Source organism: Gekko japonicus, unplaced genomic scaffold (genome assembly GCF_001447785.1).
Source record: "Gekko japonicus isolate JY-2015 unplaced genomic scaffold, Gekko_japonicus_V1.1 scaffold3656, whole genome shotgun sequence".
In the NCBI taxonomy this organism is placed as follows: Eukaryota; Metazoa; Chordata; class Lepidosauria; order Squamata; family Gekkonidae; genus Gekko; species Gekko japonicus.
In genome coordinates this window covers 12613-40134 of record NW_015169285.1, presented here as the reverse complement: position 1 = coordinate 40134, position 27522 = coordinate 12613, and the positions used below count along the sequence as shown (strand labels likewise).

General features: G+C 44.2%; 1 protein-coding gene across 1 annotated transcript in view; it reads left to right on the top strand.

Moving 5' to 3' along the window:
* Nucleotides 1-26981, top strand: part of LOC107114964 — a 78498-nt gene extending 51517 nt beyond the window's left edge. The window contains exons 8-12 of the mRNA XM_015416571.1: nt 13931-14047; nt 18320-18374; nt 22088-22246; nt 24862-24958; nt 26767-26981. Coding sequence (XP_015272057.1) covers nt 13931-14047; nt 18320-18374; nt 22088-22246; nt 24862-24958; nt 26767-26981 — 643 coding nt within the window. The remainder of the gene's footprint in view (nt 1-13930; nt 14048-18319; nt 18375-22087; nt 22247-24861; nt 24959-26766) is intronic.
* Nucleotides 26982-27522: the final 541 nt, after the last annotated feature.

The following is a 27522-nucleotide window of genomic DNA, read 5'->3' as shown; positions in this document are numbered from 1 at the left end:
CTGCGGTGAGAAGTGAGCCTTCAGTTTCTTCGTGATGTCCGCGAAGGAGACGGTCTTCACCTCGGTCGGGGCCACCAACGACCTCGCAATGTCGAAGGTGTCCTTTCCACACGAACTCAGGAGGCATGCTCGTTTCTTTGTCTCCTCGGTGATGTCGTGTGTCTCCAAATGGAACTCGAACCTGGCGAGGTAAGAGTCCCAATCTTCGGACGATGGTTCGAATGCCTCGAACTTCTGATTCCCAGCCATCGGGGGAGACTTGGGCACCGGGTCTGGTGGCGCCTCCGCTAGATCGGCTGCTGTGCTTTGCTCGCTTTTGTTCTGGGTCGGTGTGGGAATGTCTGCAGAACTGCCTACCTGCTCTAACATCCCATCCTCGTCGCCAATTGTTAGATCGCACTAACAAAGACCCGTAGAGTGATTTCAGCAAGTGATTCAGCTTTATTCGAACAAGCACACAAATGCATTCAGGAATCAGAACAACTTAACATTGGAGCTGGGCTCCTTTTAAACATACCGGGCTAATATAGCCACGCCTACTATTTACATAACAACCAATCAGATTGCATAGATAAAGGCGAATCAGTGTCCTTCCCGCTCAGGGAACAGCTCTTCTGTGATTGGTCGCTGTTTTGAAGCGACCAATAGATTGTTCGTACTGTCGGAGCCTTGGCCGGCTCGAAGCTTGACATGGGAAGTGTATTGAGCGATTCACGTTATGTCGTCAGTACATAACAACCTATTTAAGCATCTTAGGAAAGCGACAAACTATTCTGAAGCGGCTTTTCTTCCCTACTCCATGTTTTCTTTTGTGCCTATCATCTAGCCTGATAGGTGTCTTGAGAACTCAAAAGCTCACTCTCACTGTTTTTGATAGTTTGGTTGGTACTGACAAAAGGCATTTTTCTATGGATTAGCATGACTTTCTACAGTTTTTAGCTTTTGAAATAAAAGCAGTGCAACAGATGAAGACAAACAACAAGAAAAATTAATGGAATTGGAACGAAGAAGGACGTGCTTTCACTTCTTCTAGGGTTGCTAGGCTTCTCACTATGGCAGGAGGCCTCTTGTCAATTGCTGCCATTGCCTGCCACCCCCCAGAGTGGTGGTGGAGAAAAATACAAAACACCAGTGCCCATTTTTTAAAAAAACCTAAATATAAATCAAAGTAAACATGCTCAATTAGATCATATTCTGTTTAGGGCATCAAAACTATTTTTTTTTAAAAAAAAAAAATCTGATTTATATTTGTCCAAAAACCCTCATCACTGCTCTTAGACCGTAACTTAAAAGAGTCACACACCACTTAAGAAGGTATAATATACTTAGGCTGCGGTCACACACACTCAACAATCCACTTTCAATCCACTTTCAGTGCACTTTCAAACTGGATTTTTACTGTGTGAACTGGCAAAATCCAGTTGGACAGTGCATTGAAAGTGGATTGAAAGTGGATTATTTAGTGTGTGTGACTACAGCCTAAGTCATCCCTTCAACAAGCAAACTGAAATGTAAATATTACTTGGTGTTTCTGTTCCATGATGCAACTAATACATGACATTGTCCTTCAGTACTTTAAGTGCGTGAGTCAGATTAATAACTGTCTCCAGAGATGTGATCACAGTTCTTGTGCATGGGTTCCTGTCCTACATCCCCTCTCTGGGTACTGGATTTTCTTTTAAGGTCCCGTTCACACTGGCCGATTTGGGCCAGGAGCGGGACAGTTCGGGGCCGGATCAAACTGGCGCGATCACACCACAACATCTGGGAAGCGTCTTGCTTCCGTGGCCGAACTGTTCCATCCCCGCCCAAATCCGCCGCAAACTGAACCACCTACCTTAGCACGTGGCATGGCAACCGGGGCGTTTGATCGCCGGCGCGTCTTTGCGCCGGCACAACCCCGGCCCGGATCCAAACTGCGCATGCTCCGACATGCGCAGTTCGGCCGGCTAGGCATCTGCCCTGTGTTTTCTCCCCGGCGTTTGATCGCGCCGGGGAGAAAAGGCGGCGCGGCCGGGGGATCCGGGGGATCCCGCCACGCCGTGTCAACGTTGGCGCGGCTTTTAAAAGCCACGCCTTAAGAGGCTTTTCCCCTGCTGTGTGGCAGGGGCCTAAGAATGTTTAAGCTGCTGTAGATTTTCCGGGATGTGTTGTTGAAGGCTTACATAGGCTGCGGTCACACGGAACATTAGCCACCCTAGTCAGACGGAAGACATGCGGAGTTTCCGGACGCGATCCCACCAGCACATCTGGGAAGCGTAGCACACCCGGGGCTCAAACGAGGCTTCCCGCTGAAACCGCGCAGCAAAATACTAGTACCTCGGAGGTACTAGTATCCGGAAGCCGCGGGGCAAGGGCAGGCGTCGGAAAAAAAAAACTATCCAGTTTGCCGAACCGCGCGCTTCGTTTTTGCGCGCGGGATTGTGCCGCGATCGACGCCTCTCCCTTCCCACGGGATCTCCACGGGACCTCCACGGGAGGTCTGGTCAGGTAACGGCGCCTTAGTTTGCCCCGGGGCACACTGCCACGCTTCCCCCCCGCAGTTTCCTGCTCGTGTGACTGGGGCCATGGCGAGAGTTTAAGCTGTTCACTGTTATCTGTCTTGGTTACTTCTTTCTTCGTACTTCTCATTTCACCACAGGAGCAAGTCTTAGGTTCCTTCCATCTTGCTTTAGTGATTGTCCAGTCCAGTTTAAACTATGTACCACCTGAGATCTTAAGAAATAGCCATGCTACTATGATCTAGACTATGTATCATTAAGTTGAATTTATGAGCAGAGATCTCAGCAGTTTGTTACTAATGTCATATGAGATTTCTGCTTTTCTTTTCCATTTTTCTTTAGCTGGTAATGATCAATAAATTCTGGCTTTTTAAGGGATGCTTTAAAATGTATCCTGAATCTGAGACCTTCTGCTCATCAATATTTGAACAAGTGAATGGCGCTATTCTAGGAATGTGGTTTAAGTAATTTAATATTATAATAATCTTGAAGGTATTTGCTAGCTTTGGTCAATGTCTGGTTTACTATTTGGACATATATTTCTGCTGGCTCATTGGATTATTGATAACATGGAATGCAGCAGTCTTTGATCACAGACACTAAATAATTCACTTTCAATCCACTTTCAAATTGAATTTTGCCAGTTCATGCAGTTCACAAAATCCAGTTGGAAAGTACATTGAAAGTGGATTATTTAGTGTGTGTGATCACAGCCTAATTTCCCATAATTTGAAAATCTGCAGAATTCCTTAGATGTGAAATAATTAGGATCATTGTCAGAAATTAACTTGGTTAATTATCAGACTGACTCACTGATATTAGCGTTAGACTTCGAAAAAGCCTTTGATTCGGTCGAGATCCCATATATTTTAACACTCATCAAGAAAATGGGGTTTGGAAATAACTTTCTTAAGGCACTACAAATGCTATATGCTGAAAACAAGGCCAAAGTAAGGGTGAATGGATACAGTTCTAGCAATGTAATACTCTCAAGAGGAACCAGACAGGGTTGTCCCTTATCCCCATTAATCTTTGCACTCTCAATAGAACCCATAGCCGAGGAATTGAGGAAGATTGATACATTCAGAGGATTTAAGATTAGGGGTCAAGAACACAGGGTAAATCTATATGCAGACAACCTCACTTTCTATATTTCTGATCCACTACCTTTCGTCCAAGCTATTCACCAAATGCTGACATCTTTTGCAAGAGTTTCGGGACTGCAGATCAACCAATCTAAGTCCGAAATATACCCTATTAAAAAACCAACAGAAACAAGGATTAAAAGCATCTTCCAATTCAAATGGATTAAGGAGAGTTGGTGACACCTAGGGGTGAATATACCCCTAAACCTAAAAGACCTTATGAAATACCTCATAAAATTCACAACAAAATAAAAATTGATATAGCAATTTGGAACACATTACAACTAACGTTAGCAGATAGACTACATCTTATCAAGAGCTTTGCACTACCAAAATTCCTGTTCCTTTTCCGAACTCTACCGATCTCTATCACAAACAAAGACCTGCAGACCTGGCAAAATTCATTGATAAGTTTCCTATGGGAGGGGGAAAAGTCAAGAATAAACCAAAATATTCTACACAGACCCACCAGCTTAAGACGTCTAGATCTCCCTCTCTTACGTGCATACCACCAAGCTACAATTTTATCTCAGATAGTGTGGATGCTACAACCAGACCCTCAAACCTCTTGGATGCAAATAGAATATACACAAGCCCCTTCGCGATGCATGAAATTTTCTGGATAGCACCAAACCAAAGGCCAAAATCAATAAAAAATAACACCCTCTTAATGACAGCGATCCAAACCTGGGACCGGAAAAAGAAGCTCTTACCAGAAGGAGTGTCACAGCTGTCAGCGTTTACCCATCAAAATTGGTTTCTGCCGGGCAAGACACAGGGGGCCTTCGACAACTGGACAAAAGGGGGATTCAGGAGACCAATAGATCTAATTTACCAAAGCAAGATCCTGGACAAACAATACTTTGACACAAAGACTGGGACCCAAACACAGTGATATCAGTACCTCCAACTGAAGAACCTTATCGAATCCCTGATGAATCTGGGAACATTCCAGAGGGAACTGACACCACTAGAAAGGACAATCAAAAACTACCCAAACTCACCAAAAGGAATTTTATCAACAATCTATAAAACGATCATAATAGCCGAAAACCAAACCAAATTAAAACATCAACTTCGTTGGGAAGAAGAGTTGAACGTACAGTGGCAAGACTCAGACTGGAACATAATTTGGTCATCACCTGCAAATAACTCACCAGTACACAACATCCGCTTACAAACTTTCAAATTGATGTCGAGATGGTACTTACCTCTACAACACCTACAGAAAATAAGCATAAACAATGATCCCAGATGCTGGAAGAAGTGCGGACAAGAAGGCATGTACCTCCATTGCTGGTGGGACTGCCCACAAATTAAACATATGCCACACCCCCTGACATCACCGGAAGTTTGTCAGAAGGCAACACACACCGCTCAGGCTCCACTGGACTGTTTTGGATTGCTCAAAAACTAGAGGTCCCCCCCCCCCCCCAACATCGGCAGGGTGATGATGTCACTTCCGGGTGATGTCATCGCAGCGCATGTGTTTCACATGCATGCCGGAATATCCTGGAATGGACCCTGGAGACCCCCCCCTCCCCCGCTGGCAGCCTGGTAGGACCTGGCAACCCTAGATATGAAAGAGCTGAGATAGATTGGCAGGACCAAAAGCAACAGTTCTAGCACTGGAAAACTGAGAGGGGCATGTACAGAATATTTTACAGAGAGCTCCAAAAAGCTGATGGGTAGCACATACTGGGGGGATGATCCAAAAATATCCAAGATGCATTCAGAATAACAATTACATCAATTATCAGTACCAATATACCGAGGGGAACATATTATCACTTAATAACCAAAAGTAGTACTGTACTGAGTAATGTAAAACAAAATATGTGTTATTTGTATATGTACTTTTCTTATTATAATAATAAAAATAAATTTACAAAAGAAATTAACTTGGCATGAATACTCAGCTTGGAAAATATTGCTCTGGTGTTGGCTACTGTTCTGCTGAATGAAACATTTCACAATTATATTTAATTTACTTATTTAAAATATTTATATCCCACTTTTCATCCATTCAACAGGACTCCAAGTGGCATGTGTGTGTGTGTGTAAGTTCTGTTAAGTTGCTTCCAACATGGCAACCCTATGCATTAATGCCTTCCAAAATGTCCTATTGTTAACAGCTGTACTCAGGTCTTGCAAACTGAGCACCGTGGTTTCCTTGACTGAGTCCACTCATCTCATGTTGGGTCTTCCTTTTTTCCTGCTGCCTTCAACTTTTCCTAGCATTATTGTTTTTTTCTAGTGACCTGATTTGATTTGATCTATTTATCCTTTTTGCAGTCCACAGTATCTGTAAAACTCTCCTCCAACATCACATTTCAAATTAACCTAGTGACTTACATAAATGAAAACAGGCATTTTCCCTCAGAAACTGGGCCCTGATATCGCTTCAGTCCAGGGGTCATGTCATAGAAAAAGAGGTGCAGGAGCTCATTAGCATAACTCATTAGCATAACTTATGTGCATATGCCACACCCCCTGACATCACCGGAAGTTTGTCAGAAGGCTATTGGGGGGGGGGGAACGTGCAGATCTGTCCTCACAGAGGTGGGAGAGCTTGTACCTGACTAAAACTTGGTCTGAAAGGCGCCACTGGACTGTTTTGGACTGGGGGGCCAGAGGGAGATCTGCAGCTTACCTGGCTGCTTCTTGCTCTGACTGAGGGCTGCTGAAAGCAGGGGGTGGGGTTTGTTGCATGTGCCTGCCCCCTGCGCTCTTTACTGCCGGAGCTCCGCTCCTGTGCGCTCCTGCAGGAAATGACCCCTGCTTCAGTCTCTTCTTAAAGTAATTTATTTATTTATTTATTAGATTTCTATCCCGCCTTCCCGGTCTAGTGTGCAAGCCTTACTGTGCAAGCCTACTTTCTTACAAAAGGCAGACTCTGAGGCATCCAAAGTCTGCAGAGAAAGGAAAGCCTACCCCTTTGAAGACACAAACCTTATCTCCATATAATAGACTAGTTTGCAGTATGGATGCCAACTTTGGCTGGGGAAATTCCTGGAGGTTGATGCCTGAGGATGGCAGAGTTTGGAGAGATTGCGGCAGGGATGTGATGCTGTAGCCTCTATACTCTGAAGCTGCCATTTTCTCCAGGGAACTGATCTCTGTAGTCTGGACATCAGTTGTCATTCCAGGAGTCCTCATTTGTAGGTGTAGTTAAGTGCTCATATATCATGTGAGATATCTTTTCCAAGTTTCCCCATCATGTTTGTCATTTTAGAAATTTGTTTGAGAGCACATCAGTTATAAATGGCTTTCCCAAGCTTCTTTGGTACTTTAAAGTTGTATTTTGCAATTTTAAGATCAAGCACCACAGTCTTGGTTGGGCAGAGATCATTTCTCAAGGAATTTTCTTCTGATTTTGTGGTCTGTTTCTAACATTATGGGTGTGCATATATATTAATAAAAAATTTGGAATCCAGAAACAGTAGAAATGAATGGATACACTGATCTCACGAGAATCTCTGTGCAATAGAAACAAAAACATAGGTAGTCTCAAAATGATGACAATGAAGGTCATTTTGTCTTCCAGGGAAAGTTTTGCAATGACTCTAATCTTTTGTCACAATTGATATAACATGGCTAACTAACAGTAAGGCCTTCAGTTAGTGATTATGGTGGTTATTAAAATCTGTTCTATGAAAATGCTAATGTCACTTTGTTACAGAAAAGGATATTAGGTGCCAGCAATGATAGGTTTATCCTGGCTTATTCCTCCAGTAAAGCTCTTTAATGCATCCTGTTAAATAAAGAGTTCTATTTCTTCTTGAGCATTTGCATGCGTGCTATGCATAGGTCTTAATTCTCCCAAATCCTTTGGGTGATCACAAGGATTTCCAAAGTGTGGAAATGCTGAGGATCTCACAAAAGACTACCTTCTTATGGGAATGTTTATTTCACATAAAACTTGAAGGAGAGAGAATGGAAAACAGAATTCTGCTGTGAAACCTTTATTTTGTTGTGTTAGGGTTATTGCATGACTGTTATGTGCAGCCTCTACCATGTAGACCCAATCTGCATCAGTGTTCATGTTGTTACCATAATGTGAGAACTGCCCCCAATGCCTTAACTGTATTTCTCTATGTTTCATTCTCCATAGTACTAACACATGCCCTTATAACACCATTTAATAATTTACACTCCTTCTCTTCAGCAAATAATACGCATGAAGTCAGTTTTAATGATGATGTCACAAACATGTCCATATACTGATAAAAGACATGGTGGTCTATTATTCACTTCTGATCAGTGCATGTAATTTCTAGCAAGGGAATTTGTAGGTGAAGCCCATGCAGTTTTTCCTTGCTGTCTCATGGGCTCATCTAGGCTTTATTGGATCGGCTGGGTATATCTTTTGTTCATGATGAAATGTACATCCCCACCCAGGGCCAACAGTTATTATATATATACTAGGAGCAAGGTCCATTGTAGAAACAATACAACGAGCTCAAGAAGGACGAGAGACCTCCCTGCACCCCCACCCTAGACACGCCGCCGAGACCCCAGGGTGGCAGAACAGCCTGCAACAGTGTCCCTGTGGGGGTGTGGGCAGTGTCCTCCAGGCTGGCTCCACCACTGGCCACCCTGGTGGCACAGCGGCAGCCACCAAGTCGCAGCCTGGCCACGCGCATTGGTCTTGGACCACAGAGGGCCGGCGCGGCTGGAGGAGCAGCAGCGGCGTGAGGGCCCTCCGCCCGGTGTGGCAGTTTGGCTGCATGTTGCCTGCAGGGGGAATGAGGGCCGGGCCCACACTGCTGGCCCCTGGTGAGACCCCAGGCTTGAGGGGTGGTGGAATGGGTCAGCACTGTCTCTGTGGCTGGCTGGGCGCCGGCAGCATCAGGGCCACCTCGAGCGCTCTGTGGGCCAGCAGGGTGCTGGGTCCCATGTGGGCGCAGGCCGGGCAGTGAGGTGGATTGGGCCTTGGGCGGTGACGACAGGTGTGGGAGAATCGGCCTCTGGTCTCCAGTTTCTCCCCTCTCCGCAGACTCCAGGGTAGAGGGGCGATGGAATGGCCCGACACTGCCTCCCTGTCTGGCTGGTTGGCGGCCTCCCATGGGTCGCCTCCACTGCCATCAGCCCAGCAGCCCCTGCCCGGTGGCAGGTCGAGACGCTGCCCGGCAGGTCTGTGGGCAGGATGGAGACGACGTAGGGAGGCAATGTGGCCAGGGGACTGGCCCCCCTTCTGAGTGACAGATCAGGGACCCAAAGGCTGGGGAAGCATGTGGAACTTTCAGAAAAGAGTCACACAAAAACTCTTTTATATATAAGGAGAGATGGAGATGGGATAGGCAATGGGGTTTAATCATGAACTGAAATGGCTCCCCCCTTTCCCCCCAAATATGAGGCTGAGATCAGACACACTAAATAATCCGCTATCAATCCACGTTCAATGCACTTTCATACTGGATTTTACTGCGGCTGCGATCACACACACTAAATAATCCACTTTCAATCAATTTTCAATGCACTTTACAACTGGATTTTACTGTGTGAACTGGCAAAATCCAGTTTGAAAGTGCATTGAAAGTTGATTATTTAGTGTGTGTGATCGCAGCCTGTGTGAACTGGCAAAATCCAGTTTGAAAGTGCATTGAAAGTTGATTATTTAGTGTGTGTGATCACAGCCTGAGGATTCAGTAGGATCTGAACATTGTCTGTGACATGATTCTAATAGACGTTCTCCTCAAACACACCCACACAGAGAAAGAGAGAGACAGAGATGTAGGCTGATTTCGCACTAGAGCTGTCTCGATGTTGCGCCGCCATTTGCCCGAATACTATTGGTCCATTTCACACCCGAAGCCGCGGGGCTGCATTTGACCCACGGTTTCGCCTGATTTCCTCCACAGTTTCGTGATCCTCAAAAGACAGGATCACGAAACTGTGGGGGAAGTCGGGCGAAGCCGCGAGTCAAAATGCAGCCCCGCAGCTTCGGATGTGAAATTGACCAATAGTGTCGGTGCAAACGGCGGCGCAACATCGAGGGAGCTCTAGTGCGAAATCAGCCGTAGTTTTCATTATTCCATGAGAGGAGGGAATGGCTAACTAACCAGTTTTAATTCTCTGAAAGTATCTGAAAGCTGTTCCTCACCTGCAAGCCACGGGGCATTGCTTTAGCTATGTCTCCTATCATGGCCAAAGTGAGTTCATAGAATTAAGCAGCAGAGCTCTCAGCAGACAAAAAAGAAAAAAGCTGCTGCTACTGCTGCTGATGGAGTACTTGAAAGATCACCCACTGCTGGACCTCCTGATGGCACCTGGTATTTTTGGCCACTGTGTGACAGTGTTGGAGTAGATGGGCCATTGGCCTGATCCAACATTGGCTTCTCTTATGTTCTTATGATAAATGCTTTGGAATTCTGGGGTAAACTCCCACTAAGGAGAGTTAAGAACCTGACATCCTCTGTCCTTGTGAATGTTTTAGCTAGAACTGAGCCAGACAATGTAGCACATGTATACCCCTGAATATCTAAAGGCATCACAGAACTGTTAGTGTTCAATCCATAGTGGTTGAATACCATTTGTCCCTCAGTGTGTCTACTGTATAATAGCAGGTGCAGGTAACCCATTTAGGGATGCCATTCCCCAGTTTTAGGTAGGGGATCTCCCAGTTTGTCAGGCTCCTGCCCACTGCCAGCCAGCTGGCCGGTGGGGGGAAATCTCACCCCCCAACATGACATGCTGACATCAAGTGAAAGTGATGTCATCGTGATGGCAACATTGCATGGCAACGCTTTGGTTTTGGGGCAAAACTCTATGGTTTGAGGGCAATTTTACCATAAAGTTTTGCCTAAAAACCAGAGCATCACCATGCAACATCACTAGCATGATAATGTCATTTCTGCGTGATGTAAGGATGTCGCAATGCTCCACCCCACTCCCAGAAAGTCCCTCCCGCTCCCCCACCAGTGCAATAATTGGACCTGGCAACTCTTAACCCACTGGACCTCATTTGTGATATTCCCATATTAAGGCATTTCTACGACAGACAAAGAATTACCTAATTTTTACAGAGTGTCTTTGGAAGACATTGCATCACATCCCTACGGCTGTCCCATATCACATAATTCTTTAACTGAAAGACGTGATTTCGAAACCACTTGATGAGATCACTACACATTTCTTTCAGCTTTGTTAATAAAACAAAGAAAGTCTGGGGATGAACGTGGGATAACTTTTTTTTGCTTGCATGGATTACAGAAGGGATTTTCAAAATATTTAAGCAATGACCTCACTGAAGCATTTCCTCCACACAGCAGAGTAACATTTTGAGTCTTATTCAAGAATATCTGCAATGTTTCTGTTCTCACTATAGCATGATGGGCTAGATTGTGAGCTGAGAAGACTCCTGTTCAAATCTTGCCACAGCCATGAAGTCTCTGGGTAGCCTTAGGCAAGCTATTTATTTATTTGTTTGTTTGTTTATCAGATTTATACCCCTCCCTCCTCGCAAAGCAGGCTCAGGGCGGCTTCCATACAAACATAAATACAGTTAAAATCATACAGTTATTTAAAATACGACAGATAAAATACAAACAAAAGGTGCTGGCAACACCTTTTGGCAACAGTTAAAAGATTAACGTAGATGGCTCATTTTCAAGATGAATTACCCCTTCCCAGATCTTCTCAGACTTTCTTCTGCTCAGAATTTCTTATGGCATCGGCTTGATGTTAAAGCCACGGGCCAGGGCTTGATGATAAAACCACGAACCAGGGTTCTACGACAGCGACGGCCCCTAATAAAATGCCTGGCAGAAGAGCTCCATCTTGCAGGCCCTGCGGAACTGTGAAAGGTCCCACAGGGCCCTGATCTCCTCCGGGAGCTCGTTCCACCAGGTAGGGGCCACCACTGAAAAGGCCCCGGCCCTGGTAGTAGCTAGCCTCTCTCTCTCTCTCAGCCCCTCTCTTCTGCAATGTGGAAACAATACTCTTCTGTCTCATAGGGTTGACAGACACAGCTTGACAACCAGCAGAAGACCAGGAGGTTGACAGCATGATGTAAAACCATACTTTTCTAGTGATTCCTAGAGAGGACTGACATTACATCTGGTTTTCACCCAGAACTGATGTCATGCCATCACTGACAGCAATTTTTTTTAAAGATTAATTTTCTCCCATCAGCTGCACCAGCGGTATGGAGAAACAGGTTATAAGGATTACCAAGATAAATGCATGTGAAGCATTTTGAACACTTCTCTTGCCTGCATGGCCTTGGCACTTTTGTAGAACCTGATATTCTGTTTCTGTTTCTTGGGTATACTGGAACATGACAAAGAGATGAGCAACACTTAAGTTATTTTGAGTTCATCTGGGGGGATATTTTACTCCACCAAAGAATTTTGATCAGTGGATTATACTATCAAGTGATTACCCATCAGCATTTGAAAGAGATTGTTTAAGTATGATTGAGCCTGGAGGAAATTAGGTACATGCAAGACCCAAAGTTCTAATATTCTTTAGTTTCCTTCAGTTGCTTTGAAAGTCAATGCAATTTAACAGATTTTTTAAAAAAAGATGAATGATGATATGCCCTACTTTAACAAATGAATATAGGCCCTGTTCACACGCAGAATTTGCCACAGGAGAGCCACGAATGCTGGGCGGATTATAAGGGCACGATCACACGGAAACAACTAGTAAGCGTCATGCACCAGTTGCCAACCCGTATTGTCCGGCTGAAGATGCAGAGTTAAAAAGTACCTGGGAAAGTCCACTATGAAACGGTTCGCAATGGGCCGCAGACGGACGTATGTGATCGCTCCAGCGTGCGCCTCTCGTGTTCCTGCTTCCTCGTTGAAGCGCGCCGGAAACATGTGCTGACAGAAACAACACTTGTTCACTGCCGTCAAATAGCCTCGCCTCCCCCCCCACACACGTTATCTGGCATGTGTGACGGGAGCCATAGTGACTTATTTGGAGAAAGTAAAGTTCAATGCAAAGGGGATTTGTTTATATGACCAGCTTGGTTTTGTGGAACTGAAATGAGCTAATTGCAAAGAAATTACTACTTTATCAACTTTGGCTAATTTTTTGTCTCTTTCTTAACTCGTAAGTATTAATCCAGTTACCATCTTAAGTAAGAATGGAATTGTTTTAAAATTCACTGCAACTATTCAGCATGTCTGATTATGAATTAATATGGTCCAGAATTTCCAGAAGTACTGTTAAAACATAACACTTGGGCCATGAAATACCATAAAATAAAAAGCCTTTTGACCAAAGACCAAAGAACAGAAAACAATGAACATCTATACCTACCCAGACACTGTTCCACCAGGTGATAAAAGCTGCATTTGATTATTGACCTTGGTTAGCCTAGATGCAGATAGGAACTAGTTCAATGGCATTAGTATGTAAGGGTGGGCACAAACCAAAATTCAGCACGAACTTGGCCTGGTTTGGAGCCCTCAAACTGATGTTTGGAGAAGGCGCCTTCCCCAAACATTTACCGGACTTTTGTCTGGTTCAGTTCAGCAGCACGGGTCCACAGTTCACATGTTAGGTTTAAATGGCTGCAAGCCATTTCAGCGGGGGGGAGCGAAATGGACTGCTGAAATAGCTGCTAGCCATTTAACCCTTCCTGGGCAATCCCCCCTTTCTCCTGGCTGCAGCTTGCCACAGCCAGGAGAAAGGGGGACCTGAACTGGCTGGTTTGGGACATTTTTTACTTGCTTCAGGGCTTGGTTCAGGAACCACCCCAAACCGAACCAGGATCTTTAGGTTCGTGCCAATCCCTAGTAGTATGTTCAAATACTTATAGAAGGTGGTATGGATTAACAAAGGCTCATAATTAGGACACATAGGACGTATATGGATGACTAAGTATTTTTGCTGTTTGAGATATATCTATTTATAAAGGCACTATTATCTCCTATGCATATTCAGCTTCAGATCAACCACACTGGCTGTTCCAAATAGGGCTGCCAGACTCCAGGTGGGGTCTGGAGATCTCCTGTGATTACAACTGATCTCCAGAGTGATCTCTGTATAGTTCCTCTGGAGAAAATGGCTGCTTTGGAGAGGGGACTCTCTGGGATCCCATTCATCCCTGGGCTCTACCCCCACATTCTCTTGGAATGTCCCAACCTGGAGTTGGCAACATAGCATGTTACGTAACAAGAACAAAGCCTAAATAAGACTTTTCCAGTACTCTGAGGCCATAAAACTATTCTTCAGTACCTCCTTAATATTATTTCATCCTTAGTGTGTATTTCTTTTGAATCCCTCCTCTGACACACTTTCTTCATGTTCTGTTTCAATTCCTCCTAGACCAAATATAAAGAGATACCCTTGGAAGAATAGCCAGGAATCCAGAATGATGGAGGAAGAAACGCAAAGACTCAGGCCCAGCATTCTGGATTTTTTGAACAAGTATTGTATCATTAAGTAAGTCTCTCCCACTATAGCTTATATAAATAGATGTTTGTGCTGATCACATTTGCTCACTGGGAAAGAATGTGAATCACAGTCCAAGAATGAAACACCCAGGAAGCCTACTTGAATAATATTAAAAACTACATACATCATAGATTTTTTCCCTCTTTCACGTACTACAAAATTATGTCCTGGTTTATACACAAATATGTTTGAAGGGGAAGGTACTGTCCTTGGAAAATATGTGCTGAAACAGTCTTTTCCTATGGTTGCCAACTCTGTCTTGGGAATTCCTACAATTTCGGGAAGGTAGAGTTTGAAGAGGGGAGGGAGCTTTGTGGGGATTTGATGCCATATAGCCTGTGCTATGAAGCTGCCATTTCCTCCAGGGAAACTGATTTCGGTCAGCAGAACCCCAGGCCCCACCTAGAGATTAGCAACCCTATCTTTTCCTTCTCAGTAACCTTTGAAGAAGTGATCCTAACTAGAAAACACACAGCATTTAAAGGTAATATATGAGGTACAAAGCTGGCAAAGGAAAATCCAACCATTTCCCAAAATCTGTATAGCCAGGAGCCCCCACCCTCTCTCCTTGTTTCCTCCTTCCTCGTTGTTGTTGTTGTTGTTGTTATTTTCTAGACTGCCCTCCCCTGTAAAACAGGGCTCATGGTGGCGTACATCGATAAAAACAACATTAATACATTAGAGATACAATAATTAATCTAATTAAATGGCGCTAAAACTTTCAGTTACGCCATTGCCTCACCGGGGGGGGGGGAGAAGAGGACCACATGAGAGCCGCTGTGCCAGCCAGATGGAAACTGTCACTGTCCTCAACCAAATACCTGGCAGAACATCTCTCCCTTACAGGCCCTGCAGAACTGCATTAAGTCCCACAGGGCATGATCGTTACTCGGCAGAGAGTTCCACCAGGTTGGGGCCAGGGCAGAAAAAGCCCTGGCTCTGGTTGAGGACAGCCAGATGGGGAACCACCAGTAAGTTCCTCGCTGAGTGCAATGCTCTTTGGCGGGTATACCAGGAGAGGCAGTCCCAAAGATACATGGGTCCCGGACTGTGAAGAGTCTAGGATTCCCATTCCCCCAATGGGGGTGGGGGGGTGCCTGCTTTTGCGGCCCCTGATCTGCTGGCCCCAATCTGGCCAGTGAGGGGAACCTTGCCCCCAAAGTGCCTTGTTTGCCCCAATGTGCTTGGTGCAATGATGTCACCTGGAGGAGACGTCATCGTGATGGCACATTGCAGGGAGGACGCTCGATTGTTTAAGGAAAAACCATAGAGTTTTTCCTTAAATGATAGAGCATCCCCCACAACATGCCCTGCATGATGATGTCACTTCCGGGTGATGTCGTTGTGGCGTGCACACAAAGCGCGCCGAAGAGATCCCAAACCAAGGGAGAAACCTCCCCTGCCAGCAGCCAGGTAAGACCTGGCAGCCCTAGAAGGGTCCCAGGGATTGCCATTTTAAATACGGCCTAACAGCCAGAGATTCTACTACTACAGCTTTCCCATCAGTGCAGTTTGCTACTGGGAAAGGCTGCCTCCATTGAATTTTACAGGCATTAACAGCACAGAGCCCCTGTCTGGAAAAAGGAAGGGGGCTATACCTTGCAACTGTGTATTATAGTGCAGCTGGAAAATATTACTTTGATAGTTGATATTGATAGCTTTGATAAATTTTGGTTAAAGATATCTGGTTATTTCTTAGTCTCACAATTCATAAATAGCCATCCTACTTATGAATGCTCAGGGCAATATTCAGAAGATTCAATACATTTAAAGTTTCAAAAAAAACCTTAAAGTATACAAAATGCCATCAACAATAACAGCAGCTTGAGAGACACAACATCTCAAAAGGCCTGGTGGCAGAGGTCATATCAGAGCAACCTCAGTAATGTCGACATAATAATTACTGACCTTACCTTTCCTACCTAAACAGAGCCATGTGTATTCTTTGCAAATAAATGGACCAGCATTGGTAAAGTGGCAAAAGAGAGACATTTAAAAAAAAATTAAACCAGTGCAACAGTAGACAAGAATCCTTAGGCTAGGATATAGTACTCGCATGTGATCAGACTACATCAAAGTTGCAGGCCTACTCCCCAAACGGGTACACGCCCTTTGTGCTTGAGCACGACAGACTTTGATCTCCATTACACTTCAAACCACAGGCAGGTTCCAATTTCCCTTTCTTCACATTTTAAACATCTCTGCCCCAGTGTCAGCAGGTTCTCATACTCCCTTGCACCTGGGCAGAGTACAGGCCAAAAAGACAGGGGGAACCAGCCAAAAGAAAAAGGAGTGTTCTTAGGTTGCCCGCTTCTTTCACTTCTTTGCTCTGGGATAAGAAAATAGACCCTGAAGGAAAAGGCTGGGTAAAATAATAGTGTCTAGGAATACTACTTACCCCTGCATTATTTCACTGTAACCTCAGCAGTTCTTGAAGATTATTCAAATACAGATGTTAAAACACAGACACTCACAGCATTGGGGGGGTTGGCATTTTTGCATTTGTGTCTGTGAGTGTGTCTGTGCCTGAGCCTGGAAGTCATGGAGACCTCTGGCAACTCCTACTGGGGCATGGAGGACATTCAGAAAAGTGGCTTGTTGGCCTGCCTCTGCCTCCTGGTCCTGGTATTCTTTGGAGAGCTCCCATCTAAATACATGCCTATAAGAATTCCAGTTACATTTACAGGTACAGTTTTGGATAGTTCTATAAGAAGAGCCCTCTCTCATGGATCACTGCCTTGACACGGCGAGGGGGCTTGCATGGTTTGATGAGGCTGTGACCTATGCTGTGGAGGGCCAACCAGGATGGACAGGCCACAGCAGAGAACTCAGACAAAATGTGATCCACTGGAGAAGGAAATGCCAACCCACTCCAGTATCTTTGCCAAGAAAACCCCATGGACAGTAACAAAAGGCTAAAAGATATGACACCAGAAGATGAGCCCCTCAGGTCGGAAGGTGTCCAATATGCTACTGAGGAAGAGCAGAGGGCAAGTACAAATAACCACAGAAAAAGTGAAGCGGCTGGGCCAAAGCCAAAAGGACGCTCAGCTGTGAATTTGTCTGATGGTGAAAGGAAAGTCCGATGCTGCAAAGAACAATACTGCATAGGAACATGGAATGTAAGATCTATGAATCAAGGTAAGCTTGATCCTAAAAGGAATCAACCCTGACTGTTCCCTGGAAGGCCAGATACTGAAGCTGAAGCTCAAATACTTTGGCCACCAAATGAGAAGAGAGCACTCACTGGAGAAGACCCTGATGCTGGGAAAGATTGAAGGTCAAAGAAGAAGGGGAGGGCAAAGGATGAGATGGTTAGACAGTGCTACCGATGCAGTGAACATGAAATTAAGCAAACTCCCGAGAACAACGGAAGACAAGAGGGCTTGGCGTGATGTGGTCCATGGGGTCGGGAAGAGTCGGACTCGACTGTATGACTGAACAGCAACAAAATAAGAAGAGCCTTGCTGGATCAGACCATAGGTCAGCATCCTGTTTCCCACAATGGTCAAACAGATGACAGATACATCACAGACAGACTGCAGTCAGGATTTGCCTTTTGCACACCACTTTTGGCAAGGAGTGGACCTTTGAGGCTCCCCCCCTTTGGACTGCCTCAAGAAACTTTCATTCATTCATACAGGTGCAGCATCTGATGTTTCGTCTGCCAGTGGTTCATAGCTAGGGTTGCCAAGTCAATTTTTCTTACCGACGGGGGAGCCTCGCTGGGCTCCAGGAGCCGTCTATCGATGTGCGCGCGCCGCCAGCATGTCAACGGAAGTGATGTGCGACGTTGATCATGTTGGGGGCATGGCCCCGATCGTCGGAGGGAAAACCATAGAGTTTTCCTTCTGACGATCGGGGCCACACCCCCAACGTGATTGACGTGGTTGCGTCATCTCTGGTGACGCAGCCATGCTGCGCTTCGGGGGCGGAGTTCCCCCCGGGGCCCGATTCCGTGGCGGCAGGAATCGGGCCTCCAAAGCGGGGGTTTACCCGCCCTCCTGCCCCCACTTGGCAGCCCTATTCATAGCTGAATGTATGAATTAGTAGAAAAGAGCAGTCCAGTAGCACCTTAAAGATTAACAAAACTTGTGGCAGGGTCTGAGCTTCTGTGAGACACTGCTTACTTCTTCAGATTCCAATTAGTGTTTAGTGATGATGGAGGAAACACTAAAAAGGTGTCTGTGGTGTTTTGTGACTTATTCCTTGAATTTAAATATCTCTTCTTAATGTTTATTCTCTCTCTTTTTTTCAAAGACCAGAACGTTTATCAATTTATGAGAGAGTTTTTCTAAAGTACTGCAGTAATGAGGTAAGAGATCTGGAAAGGAAAAAAAAATTACTATCTAATTTGGGTTCTGCAAAAATTAAAATTCAGCTTTCAGCCTATAATCTTCAAAGTTTGGCAGATTCCTATTGCTTACCCATTTCAGAGGACTAAAGATAAATGAGTATAATAATAAAATGTTCAGGTATACACTAAATATTCCCCACAAGAGTGCTAGAAATACCATAAATCACAATGTAATTAATTCCTTTAAATTAGCTCACAGTGTTTTTAAAAATCTTTCATCTGTTGTCTTTTAAATGTATTGAGTCTCTCAGTTGAATAAGCAATGTGCTTTCATCGTACACACAATTCCTGAATCGACTTTATAAAACTACAGTCTAGAAGCCCATGAGAAATCACGGGAGGGGAGAGTGATTTGAAAATTACACACAGCTCTCAAAACAGCGCATTTCAGTACTCTCTAAATAGGCAAATTTTCTCTTCTGCCTTTTCCCCCTTTTAATTGATTTCTAACTGCTCTTTACATTCTTTGCATATTCAGTCCTCATCGGGCCATTATTTGGGGTTTTAGTCCATTCTTCCACATGGGGTGTTTCCCCCCATCACCACTTCATGGAGCATAGGCAGACCCCAAATCTAAGAATGTCCAGAATGGCATCCTGCTCATTCTGAGTACAATCCTTGGCAGTTTTAGGGCTTTCCCTTCTAATCCACACAATAACAAAACCGTTTAAAGGGAGATTCCCTTGACATTCTCAGCCACAATGAGGAGGGGGTAGAGATAAACTCTGGTGCAAAATGGCGAAGGTCAGTTTGCTGCTGTGCTCCAATCTCATCTTATCCTTTTTAGCAGGGCTATTTTTGGGCAGGAACGCACAGGAACGGAGTCCCGAGTTGGCCACACCCAGCAGGAACTCATTAGCATAATAGGCCACACCCAACAGCAGAAACTCATTAGGACTGGCTACATTAGGGGTGGGTGGCCTAACACGCAAAGGAGTTCCTGCTATAAAAAAGCCCTGGGTTTTGACAACAAACAAGATAAACAGAATAAGAAGCAAAAGATGAGTGTGTCTGGATGACCACACCTCTGCGAACATGGGGTGTGTGGCCTAATATGCTAATGAACTGTGCTGTCAGGGGTGTGTCCTAATAAGCAAATAAATTTCTGCTGTTGGGTGTGACCTATTATGCTAATGAGTTCCTACTGGGCTTTTTCTACAAAAAAAGCCCTGCTTTTTAGCCTTTTAAAGGACTCTTTTCCATTTCCTTGCTGAGCTGCATTGTAGGTGCCATTCCTTCCTGTTCCTCCTATGCTTGCTGATGCTGTGCCAGGGGCATATTTTAATGCCATCATCTGGAAGCAGCCTTACAGAGTCATATCTTTCAGCATACTTGGGCGATCCCCTGAGTAGACCCCTAATTTATCCATGGGTTGCCCAGTTGTGTTGTTTTGTGGCCCCTGCCTGGTAGAACATGCTCCTGCTTGAGATCAGGGCCCTGTGGGACCTATTACAGAGCCACAGGGTCTGTAAAGTGGAGCTGTTCCACCAGACCTTTGGTTGAGGTGGTGGACACCCAATCATCTGGCTTCCCTTGCTGAAACTGCCCTATTACATCTGCCCCCATAAGCGAGACAATAAATGTATTATTATATGATAACAAGCAGGGACCCACAAGACTCATGGAGACAATCTCATCCTTTTGTCCACCACCACCCCGGACTGCCCATTTGTTCCCCCCTTGCCACCCTCCCTGCCTCCCTCGCAAATGTGGTAGCGGCAACTGTAGCTCTCCTCTCCTACCTACCCCTCAGTCACTCAAAAGTTCCATTCCCTCTCCCTTTCCCACCTTCCTGCCTGGTTCATGTGAGGGGAGGGGGGAATCTTTGGTAGCTTCTGCCCTTCTTCTCTGCCTGTGTTATACAGTAGAGGTCCTGGATAGGTATGGGCACAAACTGCATTTTTGCAGTTCGGTTCAGTTTGTGGTTCGTGGCTGAACCATGAAATGAACCACGAACTGATACACTGATACAGTTCATATTGGTTGGTGAGCCATTTAGAGTTTAAACCTTTGCTTTCTGCTCCTCGTGACTTTTCATGGAAAGCAGAAAGCGCAGGTTTCCAAACAGCTGAGTGGTATTGACTGTGACGAAGCTGTTTGGTTTAAACGGCTCCAAGCCATTTAAGCCCTGCTTTCTGTTCCCTCAAAAAGCCGAGGAGAATAAAAAAAGCAGGGTTTTCCAAGCAGCTGCCTCTCAGTTGTTTGGTTTAAAGGCTTTGAGCGGTTCTTCATTAAGAGCAGAAAGCAGGGTTAAACTCCTTCTTTCTGATCTTCACAAACTGCCACGAACTGCATCAAAATTCTTCAGTTCATGAACATCACTTTGCAAACCATGAACCAGCAAAAATCCATGATGAACTTTAGTTTGTCACTCAGTTCATGCCCATCCCTAGTCCTGAATCATTGCATAGCTGCTGTAATCAATTGGCTATGAGTTAACAAATTGAAATTAAATCCTGAAAATACAGAGGTAATGCTCCCTGGGAAGGTGGAGATCTTGAAGGATATTGTGCTCTCCACTTTTGATGGGATTCAGCTGACCCTCACTCACTCACCTATGATCTTTGGGGTTGTACTGGATCCAACATTACTGCTGGAGAACAAGTTAATGTAGCTGCAAAAAAAAATTTATTCCAGCTCAGCCTAGCCCAGACTATGGCCCCTTACCTTGATATGTCTGATTTGGCCATGTGGATCCAAGCCACAGTAACATCAAGACTAGACTATTGGAATGCACTGTACATTTGTCTCCCTTCAAAATCAGCTCTGAGACTGCAGCTGGTGCAGAATGCCTCAGCTCAGATATTATGGAGCTAGACAGAGCATGCATATTATTCTCATTCTGCAGTCACTCTATTGGCTGCCCATCAGTTACAGGGCTCAATTTAAGGTATTGACTATCACATACAAAGCCATCCATGGCCTTGGTCCCTCAGATCTGTGGGACCGCCTCTCCCTATGCTCCACCACAACAGCTTTGTTCATCTGTACAGGGCCTTCTATGGGTTTGGCTGGCGTGGTTAAAACTGATCAGCATCATATGGAGACCACTTCAGATAAATGGCTTATCCAGTAGATCCATAAAATTTGTTTTACTGTCAGTGAAGGGATTGTGAAAGGTTAAAAAAACAAAAACAAACAGATAACTCTGGCCTAGCAGCTTTAGTCCATGTTACACATTTCCCTCCAAGATTTAGGGCTAAGTCTTTCATTCCTTTTTTGTTTTGTCTGGCATTACCCAGTGCTCCCTCCTGTCTGCCCTATGTTTTGATTGTTGGTTTCATTATTTTGAATGTGTATATTAGCTTGGTTTTAATTTTTAATGTGTTTTTGTTTAACTTTAATGATTTTAAGACTTTTTATTATGAATGTTTTCATAATGTATGTTTAGCCACCTTGGTGGACTTGATGAGGTCAGAAAGGGAGGTATAAATTTTGTAAATAAATAAATATTCTCTCTGAAATGGCTCACAAATTGAATGTAGCAACTCCTACAGAAAAATGTGAAAGAGGTTTCTAAGTGTTTTCTTGATATGTTTTCCTTTTCTTTCCCTTGTGTTGTCCTCTCTTTTAATGGCACAATGCATGCCCCAGACTCTCTGTTTCCTCACAGATAACACAGGATTCAGGCTGCTAATGTTTTAACAAAATTATTTCCTACTATTTTTAAGGACAGTGAAATACCTGGAGACCAAAAATTGACTGAAACCTCAAGCACAAATTTTAACTGTATCCCTGGTGGCTTTGACAATGTAGAAGAAATCTTTATCCAGCAGAAAGCAAAAGAAAACATAGATGTTGGGAGAAAAATCCAAATGGTTCTTGAAAGTGTGAGTGGATTTGAGCAGTCCATATCCAACTAATGACTGTGGCAATTTGTTTTTGTTTTTAATTAGTGGTTACAGATTGTGACTTGAATTTATTCTCTGTCTCTGTTTTTCTCTGTGTATGTGTATTTCTCAGTATGAAAGTAAAAACAGAATTAGTAACAGTAAAAACAGAATTAGTAACAGAATAAATCTCTTTTTTTGCCCTACTTCATAGCCTGTGCACACATAATTTTTACTGTGAAAAACTGCTGCCTTACTGCTACTGGGGTGTTAATCTGGTTTACCATGGGCATCTTGGCATTTGTAAAAAAATGTAAGGGAAGGGGCAGGAAACCTGGTTCTGTGCAGGAGGTAAGCAATCCCATGAGCTCCGTTATTTGAATTACAGAATACCCTAGTTCCATTTAAATTAATTGAGTGAAAATGACTAGTTCAGATCACAGTCACTTTAGTTTGATCAAATTCCTAAGGAAAACTTTTTTAAAAGTAAGAAAATATTCTTGAATGGTTGATATTCCTGGGGAAAAGAGGTAGTTTGCCTTTTTATTTTCTTTTGAAAGAACTGCATAAGTGGATATGTAATGTAACACCCTTTTTGCATAGTGAAAACATTTTTCTTAAAATTGATCTGGATGCTAGCGGTGGTCGATAGTAAGTTAATCCTCATGTGCCCTATCCAGTATGTGTTCACAAAACTTGCATGCATGAGAATTAGATTTGTGTACTGTCACATTTTGCCTACCCTGGGTCCATGGGTGGAGAACTGGACTGATCCAGGGCTTGATTTTTTCCATGGAACCAGATGACACGGCTTCAGAACTTTGTGAGATGAAGGAGGTCAATATCACCTGGATCCCCTTCTCTCACTCCCGGACTCTGTCTCCAGAGATCCTTCTCATTGGAACCTGCTGGTCCATATAGAGTCGCAGGATCTTCCTCCCCAGCCATTCGATCTGCTTCCTTTTAAATCTCTTGCCTCCAGCCCAGCTTCCCCCTCCTGGCCCAGTCCACCTTCACTGGAGGGAGGCCAATGAGCTGGCCTGGCTCATAATCCCAACACCTGTTCCCAGCTCCTCCTCCTACCTGCTACCTTGGTGTCAGACGGGGTGGGTGGCTTATCCACACCTACCACCCTTCCCGGCCTCAATGCCTCGGGACTGCCAGTGTGATCACGGTACTTGATGACCTTTCCCATTTCCATATCACGGTACTTGATGACCTTTCCCATTTCTATCAAGAACCTAAAAAGGTAAGCAAAACTGAGTACAGGACCAACAATTAAAACTTAATGGATAAATAATGTTTTAAAATCATGTATTTATTTGTAAAGAATTAAAACTCATATAGGGGCCCAATCACACCTCATGTAAAAATTCCAAAATCATATGTACACAACGGTCAGTGGACTTGACCTGATGTGTTTCAGCCTGTTAGGGCCATCTTCAGAGGTCAAAAACAATGAGGAACAAATTGGCTTACACCATAATACATAATACAATACAATTATACAGCATGGATACAAAATGGACCAGAAAGGAATTGTTCCAGAGTGAAATTACTAGGCATAGAATGAAAGTATAAATGAGGCCTCTCAAGATCCAATCAAATGCCAAATGGTATTTCACTGATAATAATTTCTAGTCCAGAAGGTGCCTTTCAATAGCTGTTCAATCCAAGCCAAAGTGTCCTCAGCAAGATTGTCCCCTTAGCAAAGAGCAGCCACTCGATCCTTCTGTTGCCTTCTGCTCCTGCATCGCCCCCTTCCGCCAGCAACATCTGCCTCCTTCTCTCCCTGGCTTCATGCCAGTTGTGTGTCTCAGCTTGGCCCTTGATGCCTCCCCCTGCTTCGGGTCGAGAGTTGGGTTGTTTCTTTGGCCTCTGTGGCCTAGGGGAGTCCCCAGGGCAAGGCTGGGGGAGCTAAAACTGGGGCAACCCCCAGACATGTACATTAGTTTTTGTAGTGAGCCCACACACACACACACACACATCATGTTTTATTTAATGTGTGAAAGGAACCTCCACAGCTCTGGTTCAGGCTCAAAAAAGGAAGGTATAGTAATCCTGCTTTCATAATTTCTGGCTAAACTTGGAAGTTTTTCAGTCATCTTAGATATTGCCCCTAATTTTAGAAATATATTTACTCAAACAAAATGAACAACTCAAAATACAATTTATGGCAACTTCAAGTGAACGTCAGAATCCATTTATATGTTTGTGTTGGGGTTGTTGTTTTTTTGCCTTTTCTAAAGTACTTTGTTCTTCAAATGTCACAAAAACTTCTGGGCCTCTGTTCAAAGTTCCTTTAATGTTTGTAATAAGCAGCTGAGCAAAAGAGGTCTTTCTGCTTCTCAAATGTCATTTTTTTGGGATCTAAGAAAAGGATGATAACTACACTTCCCCAGGTCCCTTCGACCCAGAAGCAGAAGGGGGGAAGTTCAGCTTTAAAGAACTCAGTCACCCTAGCTGTGTTCTGACATAATTAAAGATGGAACATAGATAAGCCTTTAATTTCTTACCTCACATTAATAGGGCAGAGCAAATTTTTAAAGGTTGAGCAATATTTTTTTGCCCTGCCACTTTAATATCCCATGGTGCTGTTCCTCTCTACTTCACAGGGCTCCATATCAGACCAACTGGAAAAAACACAGTTTCAGATTAAGCAGCTTTTGGGAAGGAAAAAGCATATTGTGGACACAGTACAAGACCTTCAAGGCAAGATGGGTGGGTGGGGTAATAGTAAAGCTTGCTGAAAAACAGCAATAATATTTTGAAATATATATTGCATTGAAAAATAGCAGATTCTGTAAAAACCTGGAACACAGTTCCAAAAAACCATGGCCACCTTCTCACTTTTTGCTAGTGGTGTGGGAAACCCTACAGGGGGTGCCAACTGGGTAATGTGTGAGGCTCCAAATCATACGAAAGAAACTCACTCTGCAGCTCCTCCCCATGTTGTTATCTCTCCAAAACTCGGTCAGTGATATTGTGGGAGAACTGCCATTTGTGTGGCCCGGACCGTCTTTCGTTACCCTGACAGGGTAGGAAGGAGCTCTGCTGCAGTAGGTTCCATCTCCCCCATGTACTTTGAGGAGGAGATCTGAGTTGCAGCTGCTAGCTTCCTGCATATTATCAGGAATGTGGTGGTAAACTGAGCTGATAAATTATCAGCTTCAACTGTCTACATGTTACAAAGTCATCTGGTCATGTCTGGGTCCACCTCAAGGATTTTCAATCAGATGTGTGTGATATCATCGCCCTTGAACTCAATGGTGCACTGGGATCTAATTTTCCCCAAAGGGCCACATAGCAACCCCAGGGCCATAGCACAGAGAAGAAGGTATAAGGTCCTTCTCCCTGCAGCCCTGATCCAAACTAGGGCCCCATACACCAGGGAATTGAGTTCCCAACAGAGAAATCTCAATGCATGTCTGATTGGAAGCATTTGTGGTGGACCTGAAAACAACCAAGGACTTTCTGGCATCTAATTAGGCTGTAGGCTGCAGGTGTAGCATCTGGAGAGAATGCACCCGCAGATGAAAGTATGAAGTAAACTAGCACATCAGGGAGAAGAGTGTGCTACAATGTATCTCTTGTGTTAGTTTATGATATGCAGGGAGCTTTTTTAACATTGAAAAATACCACTTTTCTCTTACCTGCAGTCTGACATGGTAGACTTTGGGATTCTACTTATGGTTGTCAGTTCATTCAGCATCATTTATTTATTTACCAGATTGGCATACAAACTTTCAGCACTGAAAGCAGTTTACAGTTTAAAACAAGGGCTTACATTTTTAATAACTGCAAAAGGCGGCAGGGATCGGGAAGGGAATAAAGAAGTAAGAGAATTAGATAAACTTGCATCATGTAACATGATAAAATAATATAAATGGACAGCAGGAGACAGCTCTGGGAGGAAAGGATCCAAATGACAATCCCAGTCAAGCTTTGAGGCCATGTTGGTGGCTCACACCTGCCTCTTAAGCACCCAGGTGCAATGGCTAATGAAAAAATGTGTACGATAGATAATGTATAGGAGCAAATGGAAGAGCCTTAATTGAAGCTAACTTAAGTCCCATTGATTTCAAACAGATATGAGCTTGGATCCAGTGCAACGTTTCCATGGGCAGAAGGAGTTCTACCTGTAGAGCATGATTGGGGTGATAGTGCTCAATTAAAGGATTAACCCTCTCCTCAATGGAGAGCACAACTTTCTTGCTTTCCCCTTCCTACTGCAGTTCAAAATGGCCCTCCCCCACCTGCTTTAGCTTGGGACCACCATGGTGTGGGGTTCTCTTCATTTTCCCAAACCAGTCTCCCTGTGGTGCTGTTGAAAGGGTTCTGGTGCTGTAGCATTGTTGAGAGTTTCCACTGGGAACTCCCTGCTGTAAAGTGGCTATGAGTCTCTGTGGTGGACTTGGGGACACCATCACATCCAGTTTGGCCCTTGGTTACATCTACTTTAGATGTACGCTTAGTCAGAAATGTGAACAAAACAGCTATTGAAACTTCTCAATGCTCAGATCGGAGAATGCAGTTCCTGGCTACAGTGAATGATCAGCAGTCCCATGCAACTAAGCAGAAGGTGCAAAAGAAAAGGAAAAAGATGAATAACACACGGTTCCTTCAAGACTTGGAGGGGAAAGGAGATAACCCCTGTGGACTTCCATCCTGTAAGCTGCCCATAGCTTCAGATGTCCCACTGAAACAGGTAGAAGAAGCTACTAACAGCACTTGATTAAGGATTGACAAAAAGTGAGCATGTGGAAAATAATGATGTTTACACTAGAGAGTAGACCTGCCCTGTATTTACATTGCCAGGTACCCTTTACAGTCAACTGACTTTATTAAATTTATATAATAGGGAGTGATAGTTGCCTTCAAAGCTTCACTTTGAATAAATCTACTTGCTGTTGCTCATGACAAAACATATTAATTTTAACATACTAAGTCATACAAGGTTCAAAGCCACTAACTCCCCAAGTGGGCATTTGGAATGACACAAAGGCCAGCTCTGCCTAGTGATGCATCAAATCTGGCATTTTGCCTTCAAACTGATGGCCAGCCATTAAGTGTATATATAGGAAAAAGTGAAAACAGCCTCATCCACATAAACTATAGTGAGATGTTGGCATACAAGAAACATCTCTTCCCATTTCCTGCAGTGACAGATTTGTGTTCAAAAGGCTTGCATGCATTTTAGATGCTAATTGTCTTCAGTCATTTGTTTCGTAAAGTGGAGTAGCACAGTCTGCACAAAAAGATGTGTAATAGGACAG